At 43.9% G+C, this 24,327-nt stretch overlaps 7 protein-coding genes across 13 annotated transcripts; 3 read left to right on the top strand and 4 right to left on the bottom strand.

Annotated features, from left to right (window-relative positions):
• Positions 1-154: 154 nt before the first annotated feature.
• LOC122626040 (origin recognition complex subunit 6) lies at positions 155-1,219 on the bottom strand. The gene is made up of 2 exons (XM_043806147.1): positions 1,054-1,219; positions 155-996 (listed from the first exon to the last, which is right to left on the bottom strand). Exons 1-2 carry the CDS (start codon positions 1,116-1,118, stop codon positions 288-290), a joined length of 774 nt encoding a protein of 257 aa, XP_043662082.1. The 5' UTR covers positions 1,119-1,219; the 3' UTR covers positions 155-287.
• Positions 1,054-2,576, bottom strand: LOC122626041 (proteasome subunit alpha type-3). 2 transcript variants are annotated; one of them, XR_006326685.1, is made up of 4 exons: positions 2,417-2,576; positions 1,792-2,357; positions 1,359-1,624; positions 1,054-1,300 (listed from the first exon to the last, which is right to left on the bottom strand). XR_006326685.1 is itself a non-coding variant. In XM_043806148.1 (3 exons), the coding sequence occupies exons 1-3, from the start codon at positions 2,435-2,437 to the stop codon at positions 1,450-1,452; spliced, it is 762 nt and encodes a 253-aa protein (XP_043662083.1). In that variant the 5' UTR covers positions 2,438-2,576; the 3' UTR covers positions 1,354-1,449. The 2 variants fall into 2 exon arrangements, 1 of the variants encoding a protein (XP_043662083.1); XM_043806148.1 differs by lacking the exon at positions 1,054-1,300 and having other exon boundaries at positions 1,354-1,624.
• Positions 2,577-2,861: 285 nt separating this feature from the next.
• LOC122611934 (transducin beta-like protein 3) lies at positions 2,862-5,496 on the top strand. The gene is made up of 2 exons (XM_043785356.1): positions 2,862-3,013; positions 3,073-5,496. Exons 1-2 carry the CDS (start codon positions 2,988-2,990, stop codon positions 5,408-5,410), a joined length of 2,364 nt encoding a protein of 787 aa, XP_043641291.1. The 5' UTR covers positions 2,862-2,987; the 3' UTR covers positions 5,411-5,496.
• A 62-nt stretch (positions 5,497-5,558) lies between these two features.
• LOC122611531 (pyruvate carboxylase, mitochondrial) lies at positions 5,559-16,393 on the bottom strand. Of its 3 annotated transcripts, XM_043784679.1 has the most exons (8): positions 15,565-15,813; positions 15,414-15,492; positions 10,950-11,076; positions 9,383-10,892; positions 8,571-8,618; positions 7,387-8,044; positions 6,294-7,323; positions 5,559-6,231 (listed from the first exon to the last, which is right to left on the bottom strand). In XM_043784679.1, exons 3-8 carry the CDS (start codon positions 11,046-11,048, stop codon positions 5,983-5,985), a joined length of 3,594 nt encoding a protein of 1,197 aa, XP_043640614.1. In that variant the 5' UTR covers positions 11,049-11,076; positions 15,414-15,492; positions 15,565-15,813; the 3' UTR covers positions 5,559-5,982. The 3 variants fall into 3 exon arrangements, with proteins under 3 accessions (XP_043640614.1, XP_043640615.1, XP_043640616.1); XM_043784680.1 differs by lacking the exons at positions 15,414-15,492; positions 15,565-15,813 and adding an exon at positions 16,373-16,393; XM_043784681.1 differs by lacking the exon at positions 8,571-8,618 and having other exon boundaries at positions 15,565-15,812.
• On the top strand, positions 11,125-19,537 carry LOC122611533 (UPF0598 protein CG30010). 4 transcript variants are annotated; one of them, XM_043784685.1, is made up of 3 exons: positions 11,125-12,512; positions 18,692-18,818; positions 18,872-19,429. In XM_043784685.1, the coding sequence occupies exons 1-3, from the start codon at positions 12,421-12,423 to the stop codon at positions 19,370-19,372; spliced, it is 720 nt and encodes a 239-aa protein (XP_043640620.1). In that variant the 5' UTR covers positions 11,125-12,420; the 3' UTR covers positions 19,373-19,429. The 4 variants fall into 4 exon arrangements, with proteins under 4 accessions (XP_043640620.1, XP_043640621.1, XP_043640619.1 ...); XM_043784686.1 differs by lacking the exon at positions 11,125-12,512 and adding an exon at positions 18,421-18,594; XM_043784684.1 differs by lacking the exon at positions 11,125-12,512 and having other exon boundaries at positions 18,462-18,818; positions 18,872-19,364; positions 19,426-19,537.
• LOC122611535 (protein crossbronx) lies at positions 19,366-20,487 on the bottom strand. The gene is made up of 4 exons (XM_043784687.1): positions 20,278-20,487; positions 20,141-20,205; positions 19,978-20,081; positions 19,366-19,923 (listed from the first exon to the last, which is right to left on the bottom strand). Exons 1-4 carry the CDS (start codon positions 20,361-20,363, stop codon positions 19,444-19,446), a joined length of 735 nt encoding a protein of 244 aa, XP_043640622.1. The 5' UTR covers positions 20,364-20,487; the 3' UTR covers positions 19,366-19,443.
• On the top strand, positions 20,487-21,546 carry LOC122611532 (alpha N-terminal protein methyltransferase 1). The gene has a single exon (XM_043784682.1). It carries the CDS (start codon positions 20,560-20,562, stop codon positions 21,391-21,393), a length of 834 nt encoding a protein of 277 aa, XP_043640617.1. The 5' UTR covers positions 20,487-20,559; the 3' UTR covers positions 21,394-21,546.
• The last annotated feature ends 2,781 nt before the right edge of the window (positions 21,547-24,327 follow it).

Here is a 24,327-nt window from a genome sequence, read left to right as displayed (position 1 = left end):
TGATGGCGCCCGAGAACCGAATGTAGTTTTAGTGTTTGTGTCCAGCGTGCTTACTCCTACATTCAAACCGTGGGAATAGGGTCCTTGCAATCTGCAAGTCCTAGAGCGATTATACTGTGCTGGGAACCAAAAAAAATCTTCAAATAAATGCAAATTTGTATTTGTAATGCGCTCTCTATATTAATTACAACTAATGAGAATGCTTAGTGAATAAAATAAGTTTTGGGTAAGTATCTATCAAGCTGGAGTTCACTAGGAAATGTTTAATAGATGTAAAATATAAATCCCTAAGCCTCGCGAAGTTGACTTTCCATATGCGGTTGGGATACTTCCAATTCCTTCAGTTTTGCCTGCGCCATGGCCAGCATTCGCGCCTTCCATATCTCGTATTCCTCCGCCTGAGGCTTCTGTGCCTTCTTCGCCTCCTGGCCCTTGATATTCTCATTCTGAATGTCCTTAAGTTTACCATCCACATCTGTGCTTGATGGTACTTTGCTCTCCTTGTAGTGCTTTACTATCATGCGTTCCCACTGCTGCTCAAGCAGCTGAAACTGGGAGGGTCGCAGGTTACTGAAGGGCATAAGCTTTGACTTGGAGACCTTCTTTTTGAGCATGCGGCAGGCCTGGAACACGGCCATACTGGCGTACTGAGGATGGGTGGTGTCGATACCGGTGTCCTCGGTGGCCGCTACGGCCTTGAAGAGAATCATTAGCTCCTCCGCCTTGCGGGCAACTTCGTTGAGACCCAGCTGGACACAGATGTCATTCACGCTAGCCAGTTTGTTTAGGTCCAGGAGCTTCTCAAACATCCGCTTGTTGTTGAGGTAGTGGCTCTTGCGCAATCCGGATAGTTTAAGAGCCTGCTCCTTATCGAACCCAATCCCCATCATGCAGGAAGCGAGATCCGCACACAACACTATCTTCCCGTACTCGTTGATCTGCAGGGGCACATTCGTTGAGCGCAGTTCCAGAAGGCGCACTAATTCGGTGGTTTTTCTAAAAGGATTCCACTTTACTGATTAAACCTTCAAAAGTGTAATATTTTAGACTTACTCTAAAACGTTTGGCTCCTCCCTTAGGCCCATTTTCGTAATTAACTGTTCTATTAAGGTTGTCATTGTACTTATGAATAAAAGGCTGAATTTCACGTCGTGTTAAACAAAATAAAATACAATAAATGGCGCGAAATGCATCAGCTGTTAGCGATATGACTTTATTCATAGTAATCGAGTTTTCTTCGATATCTACATTTTCATTCGAAATGAACCAGTTCCGATAGCCGGACTATTTTTATGCAGACCTGGAAATCGAACGATAACTAAAGGATGGAAATAGATTTATAAAAACCAAAAATTTACCCGATTTTGTTTATTCATTTTGCGCTTTAGGGAAATATAAAATTAACATTATGTATTTAGGCCCAGAATTAGATTCACTGGCACAAACGAACTAGCGCGTCTCATTGTCGCTGTCATCTTCCGTCTTGGCGGCATCGCCGGCATTCCTCGCCTTTTCCGTCAGTTCCGGGGGATTTATGAGATGTAGGCCTTCGGTTACCCTGCCCACCAAACCCATTTCGAAGCGGAAGTCCTTGTCCTTCAACTCGTCATGGACTTTGTAGATGCTAAAATATAGAAAACACATGTTATTTCAGAAAAACCACGATTTTAAGTGCAACCGATGTGCCAAAAATGATTCATATTGTCAGCAAATTAGTTTTTACTGGGAGCATAGTTCCTCCCGATTTTTGGAACACCAGTTAAAGCCTTTTGTTTGGGTCTGTATACATACATTTCACCGGCGCTCTTCACCAAGTCGTCGATCTTCATATCCGTCTTGAGCTTTTCCATCTCAGTCTTGGCCAGCTGTTTGGCCTTACCACTGGCGCAGGCGAAGTAACCGAAGGAGGAGCCGGACGGCTCGATTTTGTAGAGCTGTGGACCCTCAACCTCGTCCCAGGAGGCGAGGATGATGGACAGTCCGAAGGGACGGACGGCACTGTACAGAGTATAGGCGTGGACGTAACCGGCTACTCGATCGCATAGGTGTTTTAGCGGGATAGCGTGCTCGAATTGCTGCCTGTAATTGGCTGCCTCCTGTCGGGCGATGTCCGCCACATAGTTTCCATCGGCCACCAAGCCGGCCACCGCCATTCCGATGTTCTTTTCGATGGTGAAGATGCGTCCGCCGGCGTCCGGTTCGTACAGCTTGCTGCTGATGATCTTTTCCACGGCAAGCACCACGGCGTCCTTGCCTCGAATCCCGATCACGGTGCCGCTCTTCTCCACCGCCTTCGAGGCGTAGTCGATCTGGAAAACTCGGCCATCAGGCGAGAACTGCGAGGCCGACAAGTCGTACTGCAAGCGAGAAGGCGATGTTAAGGATATGCTGATAGGGGAGTTCGCTGACTACTTACTCCAGTGCCGATAGTACTCATAGCGAAGATTCGTTGGAAATTTAAACAATTCAAACGCAAAAATTAGTTTAATACCTTGGGTCAAATGCGAGGATGATTTGACGGCTTTTGCTTGGCTAGTGGTGGACAAAACAAAAGCGCCTATCGGCTGGCGGAGTTTCGATAGTCTCTGAAAGACTATCGTTAATAACATACCAATCGCAACTATATTAGTATATCGCAGATATATTAGTTATTTTAAAAAATCGCCAATTTAAAAAGGAAATTATAAATTTTATAATACTATATTTATTATTGCTGTATTTATATTTGTCTTTCGTTGATAACCGGAGCAAAAAGTGACTCAAAGCACACCAAACATGGGTTAAGTATGAAAACATTAAAGATATTTACGCAATTCCAATTTAAAAGGATTGGTTATTATCCCTGCTAGTTTAAATTTCACCATTTTATGACCCCAAATGTTTTGGAGCCTCTATAACATGCCCTGTAAAGTTTCATTTCGAACTAGTTCCGTTTCTGTTGCGATCCGCGGTGCACGCGGTTTTTGTATTTATAAACAACGGAAACCATGCTGGCGGCTATCAGCGAGAAAAGGTAACTAAAACATCATAATTACCCGATGATTACAAGAATAAATGAATTAAAAAATCCAGCTATGCGGCGGAGGCGCGCTACACAAACTTCTACGCCGGCGGCGACATCGCCTGGAGCACGGATGGACATCAACTTTATTGCCTTAATGGTTGTGCTGTAAACCAGGTGGATGTCCAGACCTCTCAAATCCTAAAGAGTTACGGCTTGACATCCTCGTCCGGGGATAACAAGAAACCGGCGGAGCTGGACAACATCGATGTGGAGGAGGACACGATTACCTGCTTCGGACTGTCCCAGGAACACCTGGTCACTGCCCATCGCAGTGGCCTGCTTAGGCTGTGGCAGCTGGGCACTGGGAAGCTAGTGAAGCTGTGGAAGGCCCAGCACAAGGGACCCGTTATCCGGGTTGAGTTCAGTCCTTGCGGCAGGCTTATCTGCACCAGCGGCGGAGCTGATGCCACACTGAGGCTGTGGGACTACTCGAACAACAGCTGTCTGGGTGCCCTCAAGGATTTCCCTGGTCCAGCTTGGCTCCTCGTCTTCCATCCCAATGTGCTGCGCAAAGAGATCTACGCCGGAGGTTCAGATAATACTGTCTATGCTTGGAACTACGAGACGAAGACACTGGTGCACAAGATGCGAGGTCACCTATCGCAAGTCACAGGTTTAAGCTTCAAGAGCAACGCGTCCGACTGCAATGAGATCGTGACTGTGAGCCGGGACAAGGTTCTGATCGTGTGGCAATTGCAGGAGCAGTTGGAAAGCAAGCAGTTGAAGGTTCTCCCCTTGTACGAAGAGCTTGAGGGAGTCGTATACACAGACGAGGGCGAACAGATAATCGTAGCCAGTGGATCGGGCAAGCTGCAACAGGTCGATAGTAAAACTTGGAAGATCAGGGATATTCTCACGCAATCTGATTTCCAAATAAGTCGACTGCTGCACTGCAGCGAGCTAAAACAGCTGGCCCTGGTTACTACAGAGCAGAATATTTTGGTCTACGACATCAAGACCTTGGCACCCATCAAACACTTGGTGGGTTACAACGACGAAATCCTAGACATGTGCTTCATGGGCGACAACGATCGATACCTGGCCATAGCCACCAACAGCAAGCACTTCAAGCTGTACGACACGGAGCACGATATGAATTGCAAGTTGATCGTGGGTCACTCGGATACGGTAATGTCCCTCGCTGCCTCCCAAAATCTGCTGATTTCGGTGGGCAAGGACTGCAGCGTCCGGCTTTGGAGGCTTCAGCACGACAAGGATTGCTCGCTTGAGGCTCTGACTCAACAGGCCAACTGCCACACGTCCACTATCGGTTGCGTGGCCATGACGCACAACGGAGCCACCGGCTTTGCATCCGTGAGCCAGGATGGCAGCATGAAAGTGTGGCAGCTTGCCAGGGATAAGGAGGATCGCAATTTGTACTCTTTCAACCTGCGCTACGCAGCGCTTTCCCACGACAAGGAGGTAAACTGCGTGGCCTATGCTCCGAACAACAAGCTTATTGCCACCGCCTCGCAGGACAAGACGGCTAAGGTGTGGCTGGCGGAGTCCAACACGCTGCAGGGAGTGCTGCGGGGACACACTCGCGGTGTGTGGAGTGTGCGCTTCTCTCCGGTGGATCAGATCGTGCTCACCTCGTCGTCGGACTGTACTCTGCGGCTTTGGTCCATCAGCAATTTTGCCTGCATAAAACGCTTCGATCAGGAGTGCACCATACTCAGAGCCGAGTTCCTGGATCACGGAAAGTTCATTATCTCTGCTGCTTCGGACGGCCTCCTAAAGCTGTGGAATATCAAGACAAACACATGTTTGCAATCCCTGGACGAGCACAACGATAGGGTTTGGGCTCTGGCCGTATCCGCCAGGAGCAATCGGTTCTTTTACACCGGCGGCGCCGACTCCAAGCTGATTCGCTTCGGTGATGTCACGCAGGTAACGCGAAACGAAGCGCTAGACCAGCGACAAGCCACCTTGGAGCAGGAACAGACTCTACATTCCCTTCTGCACGCCCAGAAGCAGCTTCACAAGGCCTTCGTGTTGGCTTTGAACCTGGACAAGCCGAAAGCTAGCTTTGATATTATAAACCACTTTGTACGCAAGCGGGATGAACCAGGTCTCCGCCAATTGGTTGACCAGTTGAACGTTGACCAGCGAGTAGCGCTGCTGCAGCACGTCAAGGCATGGACCACCAACTCGCGCCACTCGCATGCGGGCAACATGATCCTTAAGTACTTGATCGGAGATGCTCTTCAGGATCCCAAAGCTAGGTTCTACAACAATGGCAACATGGTCGAGGTACTCACTCCCTACGTCCAGAGGCATTTTAAGCGGGTCACCGAGTTGAACAAGGATCTGGCTTTCCTAGAGTTCATTGTCAAGTGCATGTAGCATTTAACTTTGGAACAGTTTTATTCATGATTGTTAACTTAATTCAGTTTAATTATTTTTAGGAAAAAATAAAGTAGAAAATCAAACATATACTTTAGTTTGGAGGTGTTTACTCACCAATTGCACAATAAGAAAAAAAGCGCGTCACTTTTTATTTTGAATAACGTTTATTACACAATAGTTAATATACATTAATAACCACTTACATATTTACTAGAGGGGAATCTCGAAAAAGGTGTTTGCGAATTAAAAATTCCATAATCGTACAAATTTGACTCAAATGACTTGCGGGAAAAGCCCTACGACAAATTTACAAATATACTTGGGCTCGAACTTATACAATTCGATCTATTTTGGCAGGGACAGCTAGAAATTTTACCACTTACTGATGGTCGATTGATCCTGGAAACACTGAAACATGAATGAATATGATTCATATAAAAATAGACACATGCGATTTTATGGTCAATCGAACTGACAGAATCCCTAAGATTATCACTGTTTGACTTAATTTTACATTGGGTGTGTGCGGTGGCAGCTTAGACAAGGGACATTCTGATTCGGAGCACTGTCTATTCGATAATCATAATGAGGTCCTCGCCCTCCAGCTTCGTTCCGTTAGCGATCTCCAGCTTCTTGACAACGCCCGCCAATGGCGACTGCACCACCATCTCCATCTTCATGGCTGAGAGCACGACCAAAGGCTGACCCTTCTCCACTTTGTCGCCAACCTGCACGCGGATATCGATGACAGTTCCGGGCATGGGGGCGCCTACCTCGCTCTTGTTTGACTTGTTGGCCTTGGGATGGACATGGATCTCCTGCGGAAGAAAAGAAAAGGTATGAATTTCATTACCTACAGATGACTGATGACTGAACCTACCTTAACGGCTTCCTTGTCCAGAATGTGAACCGCGCGCAGCTGGCCATTCAACTCAAAGAATACCTCGCGGATACCGTTGGGCTTGAGATCGGCGGACACAGCCAGAGCTTTCACGCTCAGCGTCTTCCCGCGCTCCAGAGGTACGTCGAACTCCTCGCCCACCTTGGGACCAGTGAGGAAGATACGAGTGTCCAGCTTGTCGACGGGTCCATACTTTTCGCGGAAGTTCAGGAAGTCATTTGTCACCTGCGGGTAGAGGGCAGCTGACATGACGTCCCGGTTGGTAATGCACGAGTGAGATTCCTGCAGTTCCTTCTTTAACTTGTCAAAGTCCAAGTCCTTCAGCTCGGCTCCCGGACGTCCCTCGATGCGCGGCATGTCCTTGAGGACTCGTGAACGCAGGGGCTCAGGGAATCCACCATGCGGGATGCCAATAGAGCCCTGCAAGTACTCCACCACCGACTTGGGGAACGACAGCTCCTCTGCCCGCTCCAGCACTTGGTCGGCGGTCAGTTCGTTCTGCACCATAAACTGGGCCAGATCACCTACCACCTTCGACGAGGGCGTCACCTTGATAATGTCGCCCAGCAGCAGGTTGGCCTCACGGTAGGCCTTCTTTACGTCCTCAAAGAAGTCGCCCAGACCCAGCGAGAAGGCCTGGAACTGCAGGTTGGTGTACTGACCGCCGGGTATCTCGTTGAGATAGACATCGGCGTTGCCCGACCGCATTGTGGTGGTGCACTCGAAGGGAGCGTACAGGGTGCGGGTCTGCTCCCAGTAGGCGGAGTACTCCGACACCGTGCGCAGATCCAAGTTCGTGTCCAGCGGAGTGCCTTGCAGGGAGGCCACTACGGCTCCCATGCTCGGCTGGGAGGTCATGCCGCTCATCGAGTCGACGGCAACGTCCACCACATCAGCTCCGGCATTGGCGCATGCCAGCATGGAGGCCACTCCCGCTCCAGAGGTGTCGTGCGTGTGGATATGGATTGGGATGTCGGGGTGCTTGTCGCGAATGGCGGTGATCAGAAGCCTTTCAGGGGATGGAAACGAAATAGTATACAACAGCAATAACAGAAATCCCCTGCAGACATACCTGGCGGCTTCGGGCTTGAGCAGACCAGCCATGTCCTTGATGCAAAGCACGTGGGTGCCCGCCTTGACCAGCTCGTCAGCCAGGTTAGTATAGTACTTCAGGTCGTACTTGGTGCGCTTCGGATCGCTGACGTCTCCGGTATAAGAGATGGCCGCCTCCACCACGCCGCCCGCCTTGCCGGCGGCTTCCATGCCGAGGATCAGGTTGGGCAGGTAGTTAAGCGAGTCGAACACCCTGAAGATGTCCATACCGGTCTGCACAGCCAGCTCACAGAACTTGTAGACCACGTTGTCTGGATAGCTGGTGTAGCCGACGGCGTTCGCTCCGCGCAGCAGCATCTGGAAGGGAATGTTCGGAATGCGCTTGCGCATCTCCTCCAGGCGCTCCCACGGGCACTCGTGCAGGAAGCGCAGCGCCACGTCAAAGGTGGCTCCGCCCCAGTTCTCCAGCGAATACAGATTGTTGAACTTGTGCGCCACGTAGGGGGAGATCTTCAGCAGATCGTGGGAACGGACGCGGGTGGCCAGCAGTGACTGGTGGGCATCGCGGAAAGTGGTGTCCATGAGCAGCAATTCCTTTCGGTTGCGCACCTCTTTGGCAAACGCCTCCGGACCTTCGCACACTAGGACCTCGCGAAGTCCCTTTGGTGGTTCCGTAACTGCATACACCATAAAATCATATCAGTTTGTTGTTTTAGGTAAGACGATATATTCCCGCTTATAAGGTTTATATAGACAAATATTTTTACGGGAATATATCATTAAATATGGGACATCTACGGTTACGGCCAATACAACATTAAAACCAATTTAATACATAAAAGCTGAACATCAAAAGCTGCTAAAACCAAAGCTGCATAATTAATAAATTGAAAAAATACAATTGATTCAATGTTATGAATAGAATTAGCTTAAACCCAAAAATGACGATAAATGCAATTATACTAAAACACCAAATCACATATGTGTATTATATGTATATTAATATGTCTATAGCTCGGTGTTCCCAAAGGGGGTTTTGTATCTGGTTTGAGTTATTGGAGCTTAATTGTGTATAAACTATGCCTCTAATTTATCATAAAGAGTTAGGAGCACCTTTGGATACCCTTTCCACATAAACCGACATGATAGATGCTCGTATGTACAAATGTCCTGGGTAAATCCGGGATAAATAAGTAAACGTACCTTTTGCCTCGCCACGTTCTTCGCGTTCTATAGCTTCCGGGGACAGATCTACGATTCGTTGGATATGAGTTCGATCATGGGAGCGTACCGCATGTGGAAGAGGCGGAGTGGGCGTGGTCGTGGTCGTGGGTTTGGTGTGTTGTGCGATTTTGAATCGTTGTTGATTGGTGTCGGTACAGACATAGGTGTGTGATATTGGTTTGGTGTTTTGCAAATGCCGATTCGATGGCGAACGCGGTTTCGATTCGGAATTGGTTGATTAATAACAGATGCAACAAAAATTGATAGTTGAAAGAGTAAAAACATAAAGGTTCGATTAAAGCATGTCAGAAAAGCAAAGAACACTTCACAGGAGATGCGTGGAACAAACATGCCTTTTCATTGATTACTTTTGAAAACAAGTGCATAGGGGATTTATTAAATTGATAGTATATCTATCTATTGATAGTACATCAATTTAATAGATTGAGTATCCCTAGGGTCCTTACACGAAGCAGTGTACCAAGTTGGACAAAAGATATGGTTTTGAATTTGAATTAAGTCTAAAATCTTCAAATATGTACTCATAAATTACTAAATTGCTAGATTATGCTTACAACTCTTAATAATTAAATCGTTCTAATATAAAATAGATTTTTAACCGGGATGTACAATGCTTCGTGAGAGGACCCCGCTACCGCCTGTTCCGGATACCTGAAACATTCGGAAAGAGGCGATTGCCTTAAGTGGTAGCCACACAAGCAAGCGTGAACCCGAAAAGCACATGCCATTTAAGTGGGGATCCTCTAGAGGGTAAGGCGCGTGAAACTCACCCAGCGGAACCTCGGGAACGTGGGGCGACACGATGGCAGGCTTCAGAGTGGTGGCGAGAGGCGTCTGGGGTCCGTTAACCAGAACCTCACCCATGTAGTTGATCAGCTTCTGGGCGCGATTGAGCGAGGGCTTGAACTTGAACAGCTGCGGGTGCTCATCGATGAAGTAGGTGTCGAGGACGCCGTGCAGGAACTTTTGATTCTCCAGCACGTTCAGGAGGAAGGGGATGTTGGTCTTGACGCCGCGAATGCGGAATTCCCTTAAAGCACGGTTCATCTTGGAGGCAGAGCTCTGAAGATCGCTGGCGTGCGAGATCACCTTCACCAGCAGGGAGTCGTAGTATGGGGAAATTATAGCTCCGGCGTAGGCGGACGCACTGTCCAGCCTAATGCCCATACCCTCGCCGGATCGGAAGACCTCCAAGCGACCTGTGTTGGGCTGGAAGTCGTTGGCCGGGTCCTCGGTGGTCACTCGGCACTGGATGGCATATCCACGAGGCACGATCTTATCCTGCGTGTATCCCAACTCGGGCAGGGTCATGCCTTCGGCCACGCGGATCTGCGACTGCACCAGATCGATGCCCGTTATCTCCTCGGTGACCGTGTGCTCCACCTGCAGGCGGGCGTTCACCTCGATAAAATAGAAGTTTCCGGACTCGTCGCAAAGGAACTCCACGGTTCCGGCGTTTTCGTAGCCCACATGGCGGGCCAAACGCACTGCTGCCTCCGTCATCTTGTCCCGAATTTCAATGGGCAGGCGCGGCGCTGGGGCGATCTCCACCACCTTCTGGTGGCGACGCTGCACGGAGCAGTCGCGTTCGTACAGATGCACCACATTCCCGGCCTTGTCTCCCAGCAGTTGAACCTCAATGTGACGTGGTCGCTCGATGAACTTCTCGATGAACATCGCTCCATTGCCGAAGGCGGCCTTGGCCTCGGAACTGGCTCGCTGAAAGCTCTCCTCTACATCCTCCATTTTGCGAACGACGCGCATTCCGCGACCTCCGCCTCCGTAAGCGGCCTTGAAGATTACGGGCAAGCCGTGCTTCTTGCAGAACTCCAGTGCCTCCTCCTTGGTGGTCACTGGGCCGTCGGTGCCGGGCACAATGGGCACACCCGCCTCAATGGCCGCCACACGAGCCGCCACTTTGTCACCCATCTTCTGGACGACTTCGGGTGAGGGGCCAATGAAACGCAGTCCGGCATCAATCACCGCCTGGGCGAAGTCACTGCGTTCTGAAAGGAACCCGTATCCGGGATGCACGGCATCCACATCGTTCTCCTTGCACACCCTGATCAACTCTGGAATGTTGAGGTAAGCCTCCACGGGGGGCAGACCCTTGCCCACTATGTACGACTCGTCGGCCTTCTGTCGGTGCATGTGCATCTTGTCCTGCTCCGAGTAAACCGCAACCGATTTGATGCCCAGCTCTGTGCAGGCACGGAACACTCGGATGGCGATTTCACCGCGGTTAGCCACCAGCACCGACCGGATGGGCTGGTATTCCACCTGGAAAAAGGGGTGGATTTTTACTACGTTTAAATAGACCCCATCTGAGTAACTCACCTTGCTGGAATAGCCATTTTTGAATAAGGCGTTGAGCCGGACACGCGGCTGCGTCTTGCGCAGCGTCCTGTACGCGGACTGGGCAGCCGGAATGAACATAGTGATCCCGCCGTGGACTCAAATGTATCTACAAGTAAGAGCAGTCATATTTAAATAGCGAGTTTACGATTATTGGAACTTTTATTAGTGCCCCCAATTCTTGGAAATGTATCTTAGCATGTGGTGTTTTAGTTTATGAACGTATTTTAATTCAAGTAACTGTAACACTGAAACCTGGTTTTGGAATAAAACAACTTTTTAACAGTCACAACAATCGGTTTAGCCACCTCAAGTCATCCACGCCAATATTTGGGTTTAATAGGAGGGGATGGAGGGAGAAATAATGAATAATAATAATGAATGCTTTACAATCAAAAGATTGCATTTAACGCGTTAATTATTTGTTCATTTCGAAAGCTCGATTGCCAAATGCCTTAAGGTTATCGACATTACTTTCGTAAAACAAACAAACAAGCGGATCTAGAAGGTCTCGTTTGGAAGTTGTTGCAATTGGAAATCTGAGAACACAGCGAGTTACAACGACTGCTGATTACTTTTAAAAAATGTAGTGTACAGTGTTTCATTCTTGACTTAGTTTGAAAGTAAAGAGTGGTTCCCTGTACGAGATCGGGATCTGTATTTCAAGAATTTCGACCTCATCTGTGGGCCTAAGTACAAATATAATCTTCTGACCAAAGTCCATCGCTTGCTACTTTGGTGTTATTCCACTTAACAGAACAATCGGTCTGCTCATTAATATGAGTTGACTCACGTGATCAAAATTCAAAGCGAGTTTTAAAATGCACGACAAACTTGTACAATTAAATGCCAGCTATTCAGTTTGTGTTTTCTTATGCGTTTTAAGCTCCGAAAAGTTCCACTAATTAAAGTAATGAAACTGCCTATTTTTCAATCATTACGTACATTAGCTGGCTTAGTAATAGATCAACAAATATTAGCTACTGCTGCAGCACGTTTTCGCACTTGAAGTTAGATATTTTCAGTGGCTCTAACTGCTTGGATCAACAGTGGTCAGGGAATAAAAGATACATAGATAAGCACATAGATTATTAACCATATACACAACTTAATTCATTAGTATTATATATACACTTGTAAATATTAGAGAAATGTATACGTTTTCTTAGCTCTCCATATTGTTTAAAGCTTTTGTTTTATCCTTGTGTCTTAGTGTAATTTTATACTGAGTGTCATAAAACCCAGTCTCGAACTAAGCATATACTGTAGAGCACATAATTTAAGGTACATATTGGAGGTGAGAGTATCCACAGTCCGTGGTTGTCAGTGGCTTGTGCCGCACATGCCATAAAATATTTTATTTATTTATATGTCTGTTAGCTTTTAGGTTGTTTTGCTCATTATCAACGATTCAAATGGGGTTTGTAGTCCCAGTCAGCGATGAAACAGACTGATGGACATACGGACATACGGGCTTAGTGGTGCAAGGGTGCGTCAGAGACCGGCTTTGCAATTCAGATTCCGGATCCAAATCGGACTCAAACCGTGAGTACTCTCTAGTCCGTAGACCTCGGTAGGGGCTCGTCTGTACTTGGACAAAAACCTGTTGACAAAGTCCACTTTCTATGCCAGACGAAAACCTACTTAAAGTGAGTAGGAATCTAAGGCAGAATAGTAGAGAACTGGTCGGGTGAACTAAATCCAAAGGAGATCTTTTGGCCACTAATCGATTTGATAACAAATTGGAGTGCTTACCATTCGTAGTTGCAAATAAATGAGTGGGTCGGCGCACCCGCACGTGAAGTGCATGCCCCGATGATAGTGGGGTTCTCGGGGTCCAGGGGTTCCAGGAGTCCATAGATAATCTAGATTCTAGAACCAATGTTGACACATGTATTGGATGTGTGACACAGGTGCAGATAATGAGCAGACGATAAGCCCGCTTTATTAACACTTCGGAGGTCGGTCCGTAGTAAATATTATCATTCCCAGTGGGAGTGCACACTTATATGGAACTCCTGGGGGCCCCCATGTTTGGAATCTATAAATAGTCGCGACGTGATGGAAATCTTCGGTTTGGTCCACTCTAATTAAATTTTCCTCTGTTAACATCAATTTCGTTTGCTAATTCTGTTAATTTGCACCACATTACCTCACGATTGTGTTATAAATTACTAAATCTGACAAACATGCTCAAAACCCATTGGTAATATTATTGGGAAGATAAGCCCAATGTCACCTTATAGAGCGGAAGAAGCACTCGACTGCCAGACCTTAGGAATGCCATTAATGATACAAGATAACCACATCCCAAATTTGTATACTCTGCTCGAGGTTTCGAAACGAAGTCCTGATAACTTCAGAATCGAACATATGGAATAGTTTCGCGATATAAGTAAGTTGCCTTATCTAGCTGGATAGGCTTCATAATATCATCAGTCTAAATGATTCAGGGAAGTGAGAAGTCAATGTGAATCGATTGAAAGCACACATTTGTTAAGAAATAATCTTGAATATGCAATGATTTCTAGGTTAATAAAAGTTTTGAAACTGGTATCTATGGAGCGCGACAAATCTAATCTCAGGCGCAAGCGGAAATTATAATCGGAGAGCAAAGCTCGCTTTCGTTAGAAATTGAAAGGATTTGCAATTAATCATTTAAATATCGATCCGCGATAAAGAATTTATATCTATATACGTTTCAATAATACTTTAAGCTTTTTTAGGACCAGCGCATTGGTTGCCCTAATGTGTTTGAAAATTAAAGCGCATTAGCATCAGAATAAAGACAAGAATGTATGGCTAAAATTGTTTAGCATGATGTGAAAATAACACGTATTTTCGCATGCAAATCAGGGTTTATTTCAGGTATTCCTGGGATTACTTTAGCACCTTTGGCATAAGCTTAATTTCGTGCTGTACTTTGCCAATATTTACAGGATATCAATTATCCTGTGGCTTGTTAACTGGGTGTGTTCCCTCATATTTTCTGGAGGAAAAGTAGGCGCAGTCCAAGCCAATCTCATGCAATTTCACGAAAACGTTGTTGACACGGCATACCAAAACCCAACCAAAACCCAGCCAGAAACCCACCCAAAGCCCGATTGTGTTTGCACATCGGAATGAGCGATTATGTAATAATAACATGATAGCCCACTAACTACCCAGTAATAGTACTGGAATGTCCCAGTCACTTAAACGCTTTGCTTTTGTTCACCAACTTTTGCACAGGGAAATGTGCGTGTTATGATTTTGTGTGTGCTATAAACGTATGATCTTGAACGACAAGCTGCTAAGGTCAAAGTCGCTTTTGAATGTGGGTCGTACATTGATTTGGTCGCCAAAAAGTGAGGATAAAATATTGACTTTGCTACTTCCGATTATTAGTTGTATTCTGCAACTCGATTAAATGGAATTAGTTTTAAGGAGAATTTTGGTTCCAGGTTTAAAGTTATATAATCCGCATTCTGAACTACTACATAGACTATTATTTAAGATTGAAGATTTGATTTACACTAAGTTTAATAGCGACACTGAGAATTTCGGTTCCAGATTTATAGTTATATAATAACGAGCTATATACATAGACGTTAATAGCAATGACTGATAAGGAGGTGGAGTACAGTGGAATCATGAGTACAATTTTCGCAAGTTAAGTCGATGCTATTTAGTTGCCATTAATTTATGAAGCCCAGGCTCTTATGCTTTTGAAAAAACTGTCTCTTTACCAGCAAAAGGTTCAAATCCTACACTCGTTCGAAAACTTTTTATTTGCTTGAGCAGCCAGTCTAGACTCTAGACCTTATCACGCCAAATGAAAAGCTGATAGATACGAAGCTTTGACATTGACTAGTCCGGGTCCAGCTCTCCATATAAGTGTCGACGGAGTGTCGTTCCCGGCGAATCAATAGCAATCAAACAAATCCAACTGTGCCATAAACTGGTTAAATTTCGGGTCACCCGCGATCGCAATCCCTGATCACACTGCGCATAATAGATAATTTCCGAGTAATCGCGCACAATACGTATAGATTATGGATCTGTGAGCTGGTCTGGCCGTGCGACAAACACGTTTCCCCAATGGCGAAACCATAAGAAGGTCATAAATATTGGGCAGAAAGTAGGATGAGTCCGAAAATAAAACAGCCACAATTCCCTCTCTGGGATTGGGAGTGTGTTTGGGCATGGGGGTATGGTACGGTACGGCATGGTATGGTATGGTATGGTATGGAATAGAATAGAATAAAATGTAATTAACACATGTCTGCCAGAGAGTGACGCTGGCAAATTACAATGGATACGACGGAGAGAAAGGGCTGGGGAAAGGAACCCACCGAACCGAGTGGAAGAAGAAATTGAGCACAAATTATGCAATTAAATGGCTATGCACTTGCTCGATAGACGCAGTCTGCTTGGCCTGGGTCCGCCGACCGACCGGCGACTTACTTATTGATAGCGAAAGTTCCGAAGGAACTATCCTCGTGGTCCTGGCGGCTCCGCAAAGTGGGTAATCGCTCCTCCAGCACTACAAAACAATTTCAAACGGGTCGTGAGTCAACGTGGGTTCTTTGGCTTATGTACCGAACTCAGCACATACAAATTCACGGTTCCTATGTATCCTATGTATGCGAGGCTTTGTCAACTTGGCGGCCTCTTTTTTTTTGGGGTTTGGGCTTAAGGTTGCGTTTGGTTTGGTTTGGTTTGATATGGTTTTGGTCAGAGTAGGTAGAACAGCACGAGTTCGCAAACGGTTGCTCTGCTGCACTCTGATTCTCCGATGCCGTCTTTCTGCCCAGGAACTCGCGAACCGTTCACTTCAAAGCTGTCCGTCGGACTGGTCGAGCGCACAAACTCGAAAGTTTTGACTAGTTCCGTTGGAGAGTGGTCGTGGTGGTTTCAGCTGGGAACGTTCTCGGTGGCGCTCCCGCTCCCAATCTCTGCGGCTCCTCTCGCAGTTTCGAGGTCTGCGCGTGCTCCCTGCCGGCAATGATTTGTTCTCGAGTGAAATGTGCGGATGGAATGTTATGTTACCTCTTAGCCATATAGGCCATATTATATATATTATAGTAGTTATATACTAAAAACCGTACATTGCAACTTTGCTTGCCTCACTTCTAATGTAACACATTAAATATAGAATCACTAAGGCTTTCATCTAGTTGTCACTCGTTTAGCTCGGATCGGATATGCCCCACTAGTACCCAGTACAGTGACTGGAACATCATCGCACTTTGGCCTAGCTCTAAGCTGTTTTCGTCGCCGTATGCCGGTCGCACGAGAGAACTTTCTTTTGACATTGGAAGCCGGAGAGGGGAAGGCGGGCGGAGAGAAACAGCTGTGCTCCGAGCCCCAACATGGAACAGCTCCCGAAAGCCCGAAAACTCCACCACATTTTATAGACTTACTTCACTTTTCGAACCATAGAGATAAATTTAAAAGAGCAGTAATTTATAAATAGCGGCCAAAAGATAATTCGAAACGTTTAAAATTTAAAATCTGACTGACGAATAATCGAATGGAAATAGCCTACTGAAAACAAACGAACCTTATGAATAATGTCTATTTTCTTGTCTATGTGCATTTGTACATAAATCCTTGCAAAAGCATCCTTTCTACCTCTCCCTCGATCCCACGATTGCCAGGCATAGGAAATGAATAATAAACACCCCTATATCAGGGTGATACATATCGTATCTATTATGCTCGTGGAAACTTTTAGAACATTATGAGCTTGTGTTGTGTTGTGTTGTGCAGTGAATTCGAATGGTCTGGGCGTTGGAATCGGGATCGGGATCGGACGCGTGAAGCTTGTTATATGAACAGCCGGTGGGTCTACGAGTCAGAGGAATCGTACGACTCCAAATGGCTGTCCAGATCTGGCGATAACAGGGAGCGAGTAATACTACGCTCCCTGTTATCGCCAGTATTGGCTCACTGAGCAGATTCTCGCGCTCCCTCGCTAAAAAATTGATCTTGCCGGTGGGTATATGTATACGATATACATATGTAGGTAGACACATTTATATCAGTGCTTTGAGATTTATATTTTTATATTGCGGCACGCGCGATTGTGGGCATAACAAACCTGGGCAGTCTTATCACCAGACCGAAAGACCCAAAGAGGGCCCAACAAGAATGATGTTGTGTACGAGAGTCGGCAGATACAGATACAAATTAGTGCCAGATTATGCTGTACTGGGGAGTGTAGGGTATCTGCGTGCAAGAAACGGTGTACTTGGGCTTTAAATCGACTATTTTATGCTGATTTAATGATTGTAATTGCGCGTACATACATACATACATATATTTCCACAACTAAGACTCCTAATTTTTATACACTTTGCTTCTAAAGAAGTAAATGAAAATCAATAAAGCTGCAGCTTGGAGATAAGATTGAAGAAATATAGCAACCTATAGGGTTAACTAACACCACCTCTAAAAATGATTCCACACACTTTTAGCGTATTGGTGAGCAGATAAGAGGGCCACGCCTCCGTCTGAATGGAAATCTTTCATAATCTATCAGGCCAATGGTGCAAAACCAGCCAGTCATTCCTAATTACTGGACATACCATATCTTATCAGTTCCAAAGGCGGGGAATTAAACTTTAATACATACCCTGCCTCAATGGGGATTGCAATCTTCTATAGGGCCTACAGTTCGATGCAATTTACTTATTGGTTTACTTAAAGCAGAGTATTCGGTTGTCGCTGCAAAGCCAAAACAGTTCATACACGTGCCGTTTATTTTGGTACTTCAACTTGCTCATGCAGACAATGATACCATTTTTGTTTGATTTAACTGCTCCGATTTATGGTTTAAGCATGCGAATGTATTAATTTGCCAAGGTTTCGGTCCCCAAGATTTCTGCGGTGCAAGACAATAAAAAGTCAGAGCTATGGACTACAAAAAATTTTGTATTTTTTTAAGGACAAAAATACAAGTACTGCGATAAGCAAAAACTAAGTTAATTAAATTTCAAAGAATAAATATATCAAAGTCCAAATTCGATACTGCTTTATATTGGAACGTTTGAAATATGTATGATAAAAGTGAAGTAAGACCCACATTGCAGCGACCTTCAAGTTATCTATTATTAACACCCATATACCACTATAAAAACTATCTTGTCTTGACGAAAACTATTCATCTTCCTTAAATGGAATGTTTTTAGTATTGTTTTATACATTATCAGAACAAATTTAAGGTTACCTTTAAAAATGTATTTATACATATGTTATTTTAATATTTCTAAAAATAATTCTTATACTCAAATTTATTTACAATTTATATATCTAGTAATAAAACCAAAATGTTGTTTAAACTTTTAACAAATGTGTCGTCAACTAAAAAGTTAGCATACTTTTCAGTTGTTTTCATGTCGCTCTTTTAAACCAAACGTGAGCTTTTTGACTAAATTTCGGTTTTAATAGGCAGCCACATAGTTTTTTTTTTAATTAAGTGTTTGTTGTTTTTTATTTTTGTATATGATTGGTAACTTTTCCGCGATGCCAAAGTATGCAAATAAAGAAAAAATACTCCCAAACATATCCATAGTCTTATGAGAAACAAGAAACAGCAAACCCAAAAACTTAAGATTGATAATGGGAAAATTAACCTACATATGTATGAATGTAGTAAACAAAAGTCAGCTGTTTTTGTTGAGAAAGCTGAGAAAGCCAAGAAACTCGGATTTGAAAACAATGTTTATACTACGTTCTAGATCCCTTATAAACCTTAATGTCGTTAGATCTCCAATCACATCTTGTCGGTACGTACAGTATATCCAAGGTCAATCTCCGGAGCCAAAAATACGTGAATACTTTTACTTCATCGATCATGAGGGAATGGTGAGTCTCTCACCTATGAATCTGTGCCTGAATTCGCATAACATTTTTTGCAGCTCTTTCTGGACGATGCAAAGATGAAAAACTTCACCAGCTGCTTTAAAGAGAAAGATTTCCTCAAGTTCTTTTTCAACCGCCTGCGGCTGAACAAAACAAATAGATATGAAAGCGAATTTCCATACATTTCCCTTTGTGGCCGTGAAAGGAATTTTATTAGATGCGATGACACGCCTGTTGTGTTTACTGAACAACTAAGGAAGGACGACAAGGAGGTGCTCAGCTATGCGCACTCGGGGCAGGTCCTAACCCTGCCTTACGAACCCCACAAACTATACATGGATCCGCGTACCGGAAGGGTCTACCATCCAGCGACGCCACAGGTGGGCGGAATAGGCCTAGTCCGCTCCAAACTAGCCATAGAGCTCAGCCAGCACTTTGAGTTCCCGGCTGGCGAGGCTTCCCCCACCCATTTCCGATGGAACGGAGAACGATTGGAGCTGCAGAACGAGTGGGTTTGCAATACTAAGCGGTTTCCCATGAACGAGGAGTGTAAGTAATTGAATAACTTTAATCGATTAAAATTGAGACAACGATAGGTTCTAACTTACAGAGTATATGTATATTGTTTTTACTCAATGCTAAGGGGCTTAAACTCGCCCTCCTTAACCCATGATAGACCAGTTGCATGTCCACCATTTGCCTGTTGCACCGAAGGCTCCGTCTGCTTGCTTCTCCCTGCCTTGATGCGATCCAGAACGGGCCCGTGCACGTCCTGCTGAAACTTCTCGAATACTATATAGTGCGGATCCTCGGTGGGCGGGGTGTCGAATATGTGGTCCTTGCTCTCCTTGATATTTTTCTGTACGCGAGCCACATACTCCTCCTTGTTGGTGATCAGCAGCTCTGCAGCCTCGCTGTTTTTGAGTTTATCTACTTCAATGCCCCGAATACTGTCAAAGGGATCGGAGAAAATGGCTTGCAGGTACTTTAAAAGCTGCCAAAGATGATCCTCTCCACAGCGCCACTCCGGGAAGGCGTGACTCACGTCCAAACTGTGGGTGTACGGGCACACATGGGGATGAATCACATCCTGCTGGAATATTATGGTCTAAGAGGGACTTATAAAGTTATATCCACTTGCTCTATTGCCGATTCTACTCACCGGAAGGCTTTTGTCGTCGGGAAAACGATCTGGGAGCAAAATAGTGAACCGAAAAACACTTTCCGTATACAAGCCCTGTCGCCCAAAGAAGACTCCGAACCACTCTATAAAAAACGTTGAATTAGCTAAAGAGTGCATACAGAATGTATGTAGGTAGACTAACGCAAGGAGTTAGCATAACTGGGTATCACATATATGCCACTCAACTTCTCAGACTCAATCATTTTGCTAAAACATAAAAAATAAAATTTGTTTAGTTTTCACCACCTAGTAAACTACATGTGTACTCTGAGAACTCACTATTCGGCCAGAATTTTATACTCCTGCTGTATGGTGGCGATCAGCAACTTGTCATCTTTCTTAGTCGCATCCAAATCGAGAGTCATTTTGTCCGGACAATGAACAAATTAAACAAAAAATATAAGTAACATAAAGAAAACGATAATTTTGTTGCTTGCTAAACAGCTGATTCGGGGAGGGTTGCCACTCTTTCGTAAAACCCAAATGGCCCGCCGTGCTTAGGAGCCCTGGCTACCTCACTAAAACAAAACAAAGCATGCGGCCTTCAAAATCCTGACGAAAATGACGACTACTTTAGAAGCCCAGCTTTCAGATAAGTTAAAGATGGTGATGGACGAGACCACAGGCAACGTCCAGGAGCCATTGAAGCATGAGGAAGACAGCAGTATAGCCCCAAGTTCCGATGCCAAGACTGCATCCCCTTCTTCCAGCGATAGTGCGACCAAAGTTGCTGCACCGGAGCCCGAATTTTACAATAAAGCTCAGAAGTACTGGTCGGAGATTCCGGCCACTGTCAACGGGATGCTTGGCGGCCTGGGCTACATCAGCGCCATCGATATACAGGGATCGAATGTGTTCTTGCGCGAGATCCGCGTGCCGGGCAACAGGTTGGCCCTCGACTGCGGAGCTGGCATCGGTCGGGTGACTCGGAATCTCCTGATCCCACGCTTCAGCTGCGTGGATCTCGTCGAGCAGGATTCTGCCTTTGCCGAGAAAGCACGGGAGTACTGCATCTCGGAAGACGTGAGCCGTGGAAAGGTGGGACACATATACAACGTCGGATTGCAAAAGTTCACGCCTTCGCAGCAGTATGACCTCGTTTGGAGCCAGTGGGTGCTGGGTCATCTTACAGACCGCGATCTGGTCTCGTTCTTCCGTCGCATCAAGCAGGGACTGGCGCCCGGAGCCTTCTTTTGTATGAAGGAAAACGTGAGCAGCTCGAAGAAGGCGGTGGAGGATAAGGAGGACTCCTCCATTACCAGGCCTCTGGACAGCTATGAACACTTCCTGAAGGAAGCCGGATTTCGCATTGTGCGCAAGGTCAAACAACAAAACTTTCCCAAGGGACTTTTTCCAGTGTATATGATCGCCTGCAAACCTGTCTCTAAGGAGTAGGTTTAGTATTTAGTTCGTTTTACTGACGACCTACAAGCGATTGTACTAAATTTATCAAAAAATTCAATGTCACATTACTAGCTAGTCACTTCAAATTGTAGCGTTTTAAACAACGAATAAACAAGCTTGCAAAAGCTTGAACACGTTCCTTAATTGATGCCTTCAAAGTGCTTTATTCGCCGAATATATATCTTTATATATCTCAAATATCTATTAAAAGCGAAAACACACGTGTTACTAAATGACTTTCAACGGTGGGCCGCTAACACTATAATGTCGGATTTTAGCTGGTAAACCATGATAGTACTTTTATATTTCTTTTCAAAATTAGGCGATAAAATAAATACTTTTAATACTGATTTATAGAATTTGAAAATCTCGTATCAAATTTTTCATCTAAAATCAAAAGATCCAAATATATGAGGCTTGGATTAATTATCTCATAAATGCTAGTCTCCGAAATCTGCCGACATCGGATTGGTTATAAACTCAATCTTTCGCCTGAACTGAAAGCTTAAATCAATTCACAAAGCGACAAATATTTTAAAAAACGCAATAAAATATGCTATGAAACATGATTAATATTCTGAATGATTTTAAGGTATATACATTGTATATATATTGTAAGAAAAGCTGAATTGATGGCTTAATAATAATTTTCAGAAGAATATCAGAAAATCTAACCTAAACATTTGATTAAGTTGAAAGCTTTATAAAATGGCTCTATTTTATTTATAATATTTTTTCATTTAGAAATTAAGAGTCTATACTCAGTCTTTATTCAGAAAGAAACGATTTTTCTTTGTATATTTTTTAGCAGAATATCTTGTTAGGAACAGGAATTAGGAATAACAAATATGTACTCCGTTCTCTCTCAATTTAAAATTAAATCAAGTGGTTGGTGTACAACTATCTAGATTCCCTAAATAATAGTAAAATAACAGACTTGGTCGTCATTATAATTTCGTTATCCTTAGAAAAGGTTAGTTAGATACTGCCAAGGAAAAATTAATTTTTCTTCAAGTACAAACGGTATTTATTCGTTATTGATGATATGAGGTGCTTAGTTATGAGTTTCTCGAAACTCTCTAAGCCGAAGGACTCAACTTGCTATAGTTTTTATTTATATGTAAAATTCCTTCACACATTTGTATATTTAAAAATGTGCCTGAGAAACATTATGCACGAACACAAAGCTTAGATTATCGTACAATATAAAACAGACCATAAACATTTCTATCAAAAATTTAAAGTCGCGCGACGTAACAGTATACTACGTATATAATAGGTAAAAGAACCTATAAAGAATCGGGATTACTAGCCGTCTGTCGTTTGAAAGAACGTCAAGATCTCGTTACCTATGTATAAGGGCTAAAATGTTCATATTCAACGTAGAGATTCCAGTGACATCTGTGCTTATAAAATTTTTGCATTGCACGCCCCCTGTAACATATCTGAAAGTCGAATATATCGATTCTTTATCAACAAGGAGACATTTCAAATAGATTAAAATCGAAAATGAATATGCAACACCTAAACAACTGCGGAAAGATCTCTACACCAATTAATAATATATAGTCATTTTTAATAGATTTTAATGACCTCTAAGACTTCTATAAATGAATCTGAATAATGTTGATAAGAGGGTTCATATAGGTAAGCCAAAATGTTGAATTTTGTACCCTCGCAGAGACCATAATAATAGAATTAATTATTTTATTGGAATTTAAACTTTTTAAAATAAAATCTGCCCCCGTTTTAGTCGTTTAAATCGACAAGGACATCTCTAACTTGCCTAGAAACGTATGCAAATTTTCTATGCCTCATACCTTTAAGAAACATCGGGTCATACTATTATGTAAATAAAGAAATTATGAACATGAAAAATGCTTAAATTTAATTATCTATTAATTTTAATGGTAAGTAAAGTTCGGCTTGACAAAGTAAAATTTCCTATTATCCGGATTTAGGAATGCTTTATTTATGAATTTAACTTATAAGAAATTTATTTGAAATATAGTGCTTTGCATTTCATTAGAGTGTACCTTTTTAAAGGTGAAAGACAAAAAACACTAGACATCAATGTTTTGAAAAAATTCCATTAATACTACAGCGGTAATGTTATATAAAGTCATGGAGTAGTTCGCACAATCACGCAAACTCAATCAAATTAAGAATTGTTGGTGAGAAGTGAAAAGAGCAGCTTCGGAAATAAAACTAAGTAAAATTTTTACATTTGGGAAACTGTACCATGGTCTAGAACTGTGTAAAAATTGCTAAAATTTAGTTTATTCCATGCAGAAGGTACTGTCCACCTTACGTTAATCGAGTTTCAATAAAAATACGAATAAATTTTTTTTAAAAAAAGTTTTTAAAAAAAGTATTCGTTTCCTTCAATTCTTTATCATATCTTCATTAGTTTTTATTATGTAATACAATATAAATTACCGATCATATTGTTCTTTACGCCTCTTAAAGCCCCTCAAAAATATGATAAAAGCCACATCTTTGAAGGAGATATTTGTAGGGCAGGAGAGACTTAGTGACCAGCTGAGTCGATATAGCCATGTGGTATCAGATCTTTGATATATTAAGCTCGTTGGCCCTATTAGCGATTATCCCACCTAATTAATGACGCGGCGAAACTCGGGGAATTTGATTCACGATTGTGAATTGTATAGGGTAGCAATTTTGAATGTACCTCACCGAAACAGCACACTAGCAATATAATGGCACACTGTCAATAGTTGAAAGAAATAATATTACAATGTTATTGTATTTGTTGGAATGAGTAACCCAACGTGTGAATAAACGGGAGTGGTAAAGTACTTTCCAAGCGGACGAACAAATAACGAAACATGTGTATCCTTAGGTACAGTAGAGTTCGAGCACGTTCATGCGTGTTTTCACGGACTAAAGCGATCTTCATGTAAG

This window comes from Drosophila teissieri, chromosome 2L, assembly GCF_016746235.2.
Source record: "Drosophila teissieri strain GT53w chromosome 2L, Prin_Dtei_1.1, whole genome shotgun sequence".
Classification (NCBI taxonomy): domain Eukaryota; kingdom Metazoa; phylum Arthropoda; class Insecta; order Diptera; family Drosophilidae; genus Drosophila; species Drosophila teissieri.
This window is presented reverse-complemented; position numbering and strand designations above follow the sequence as displayed.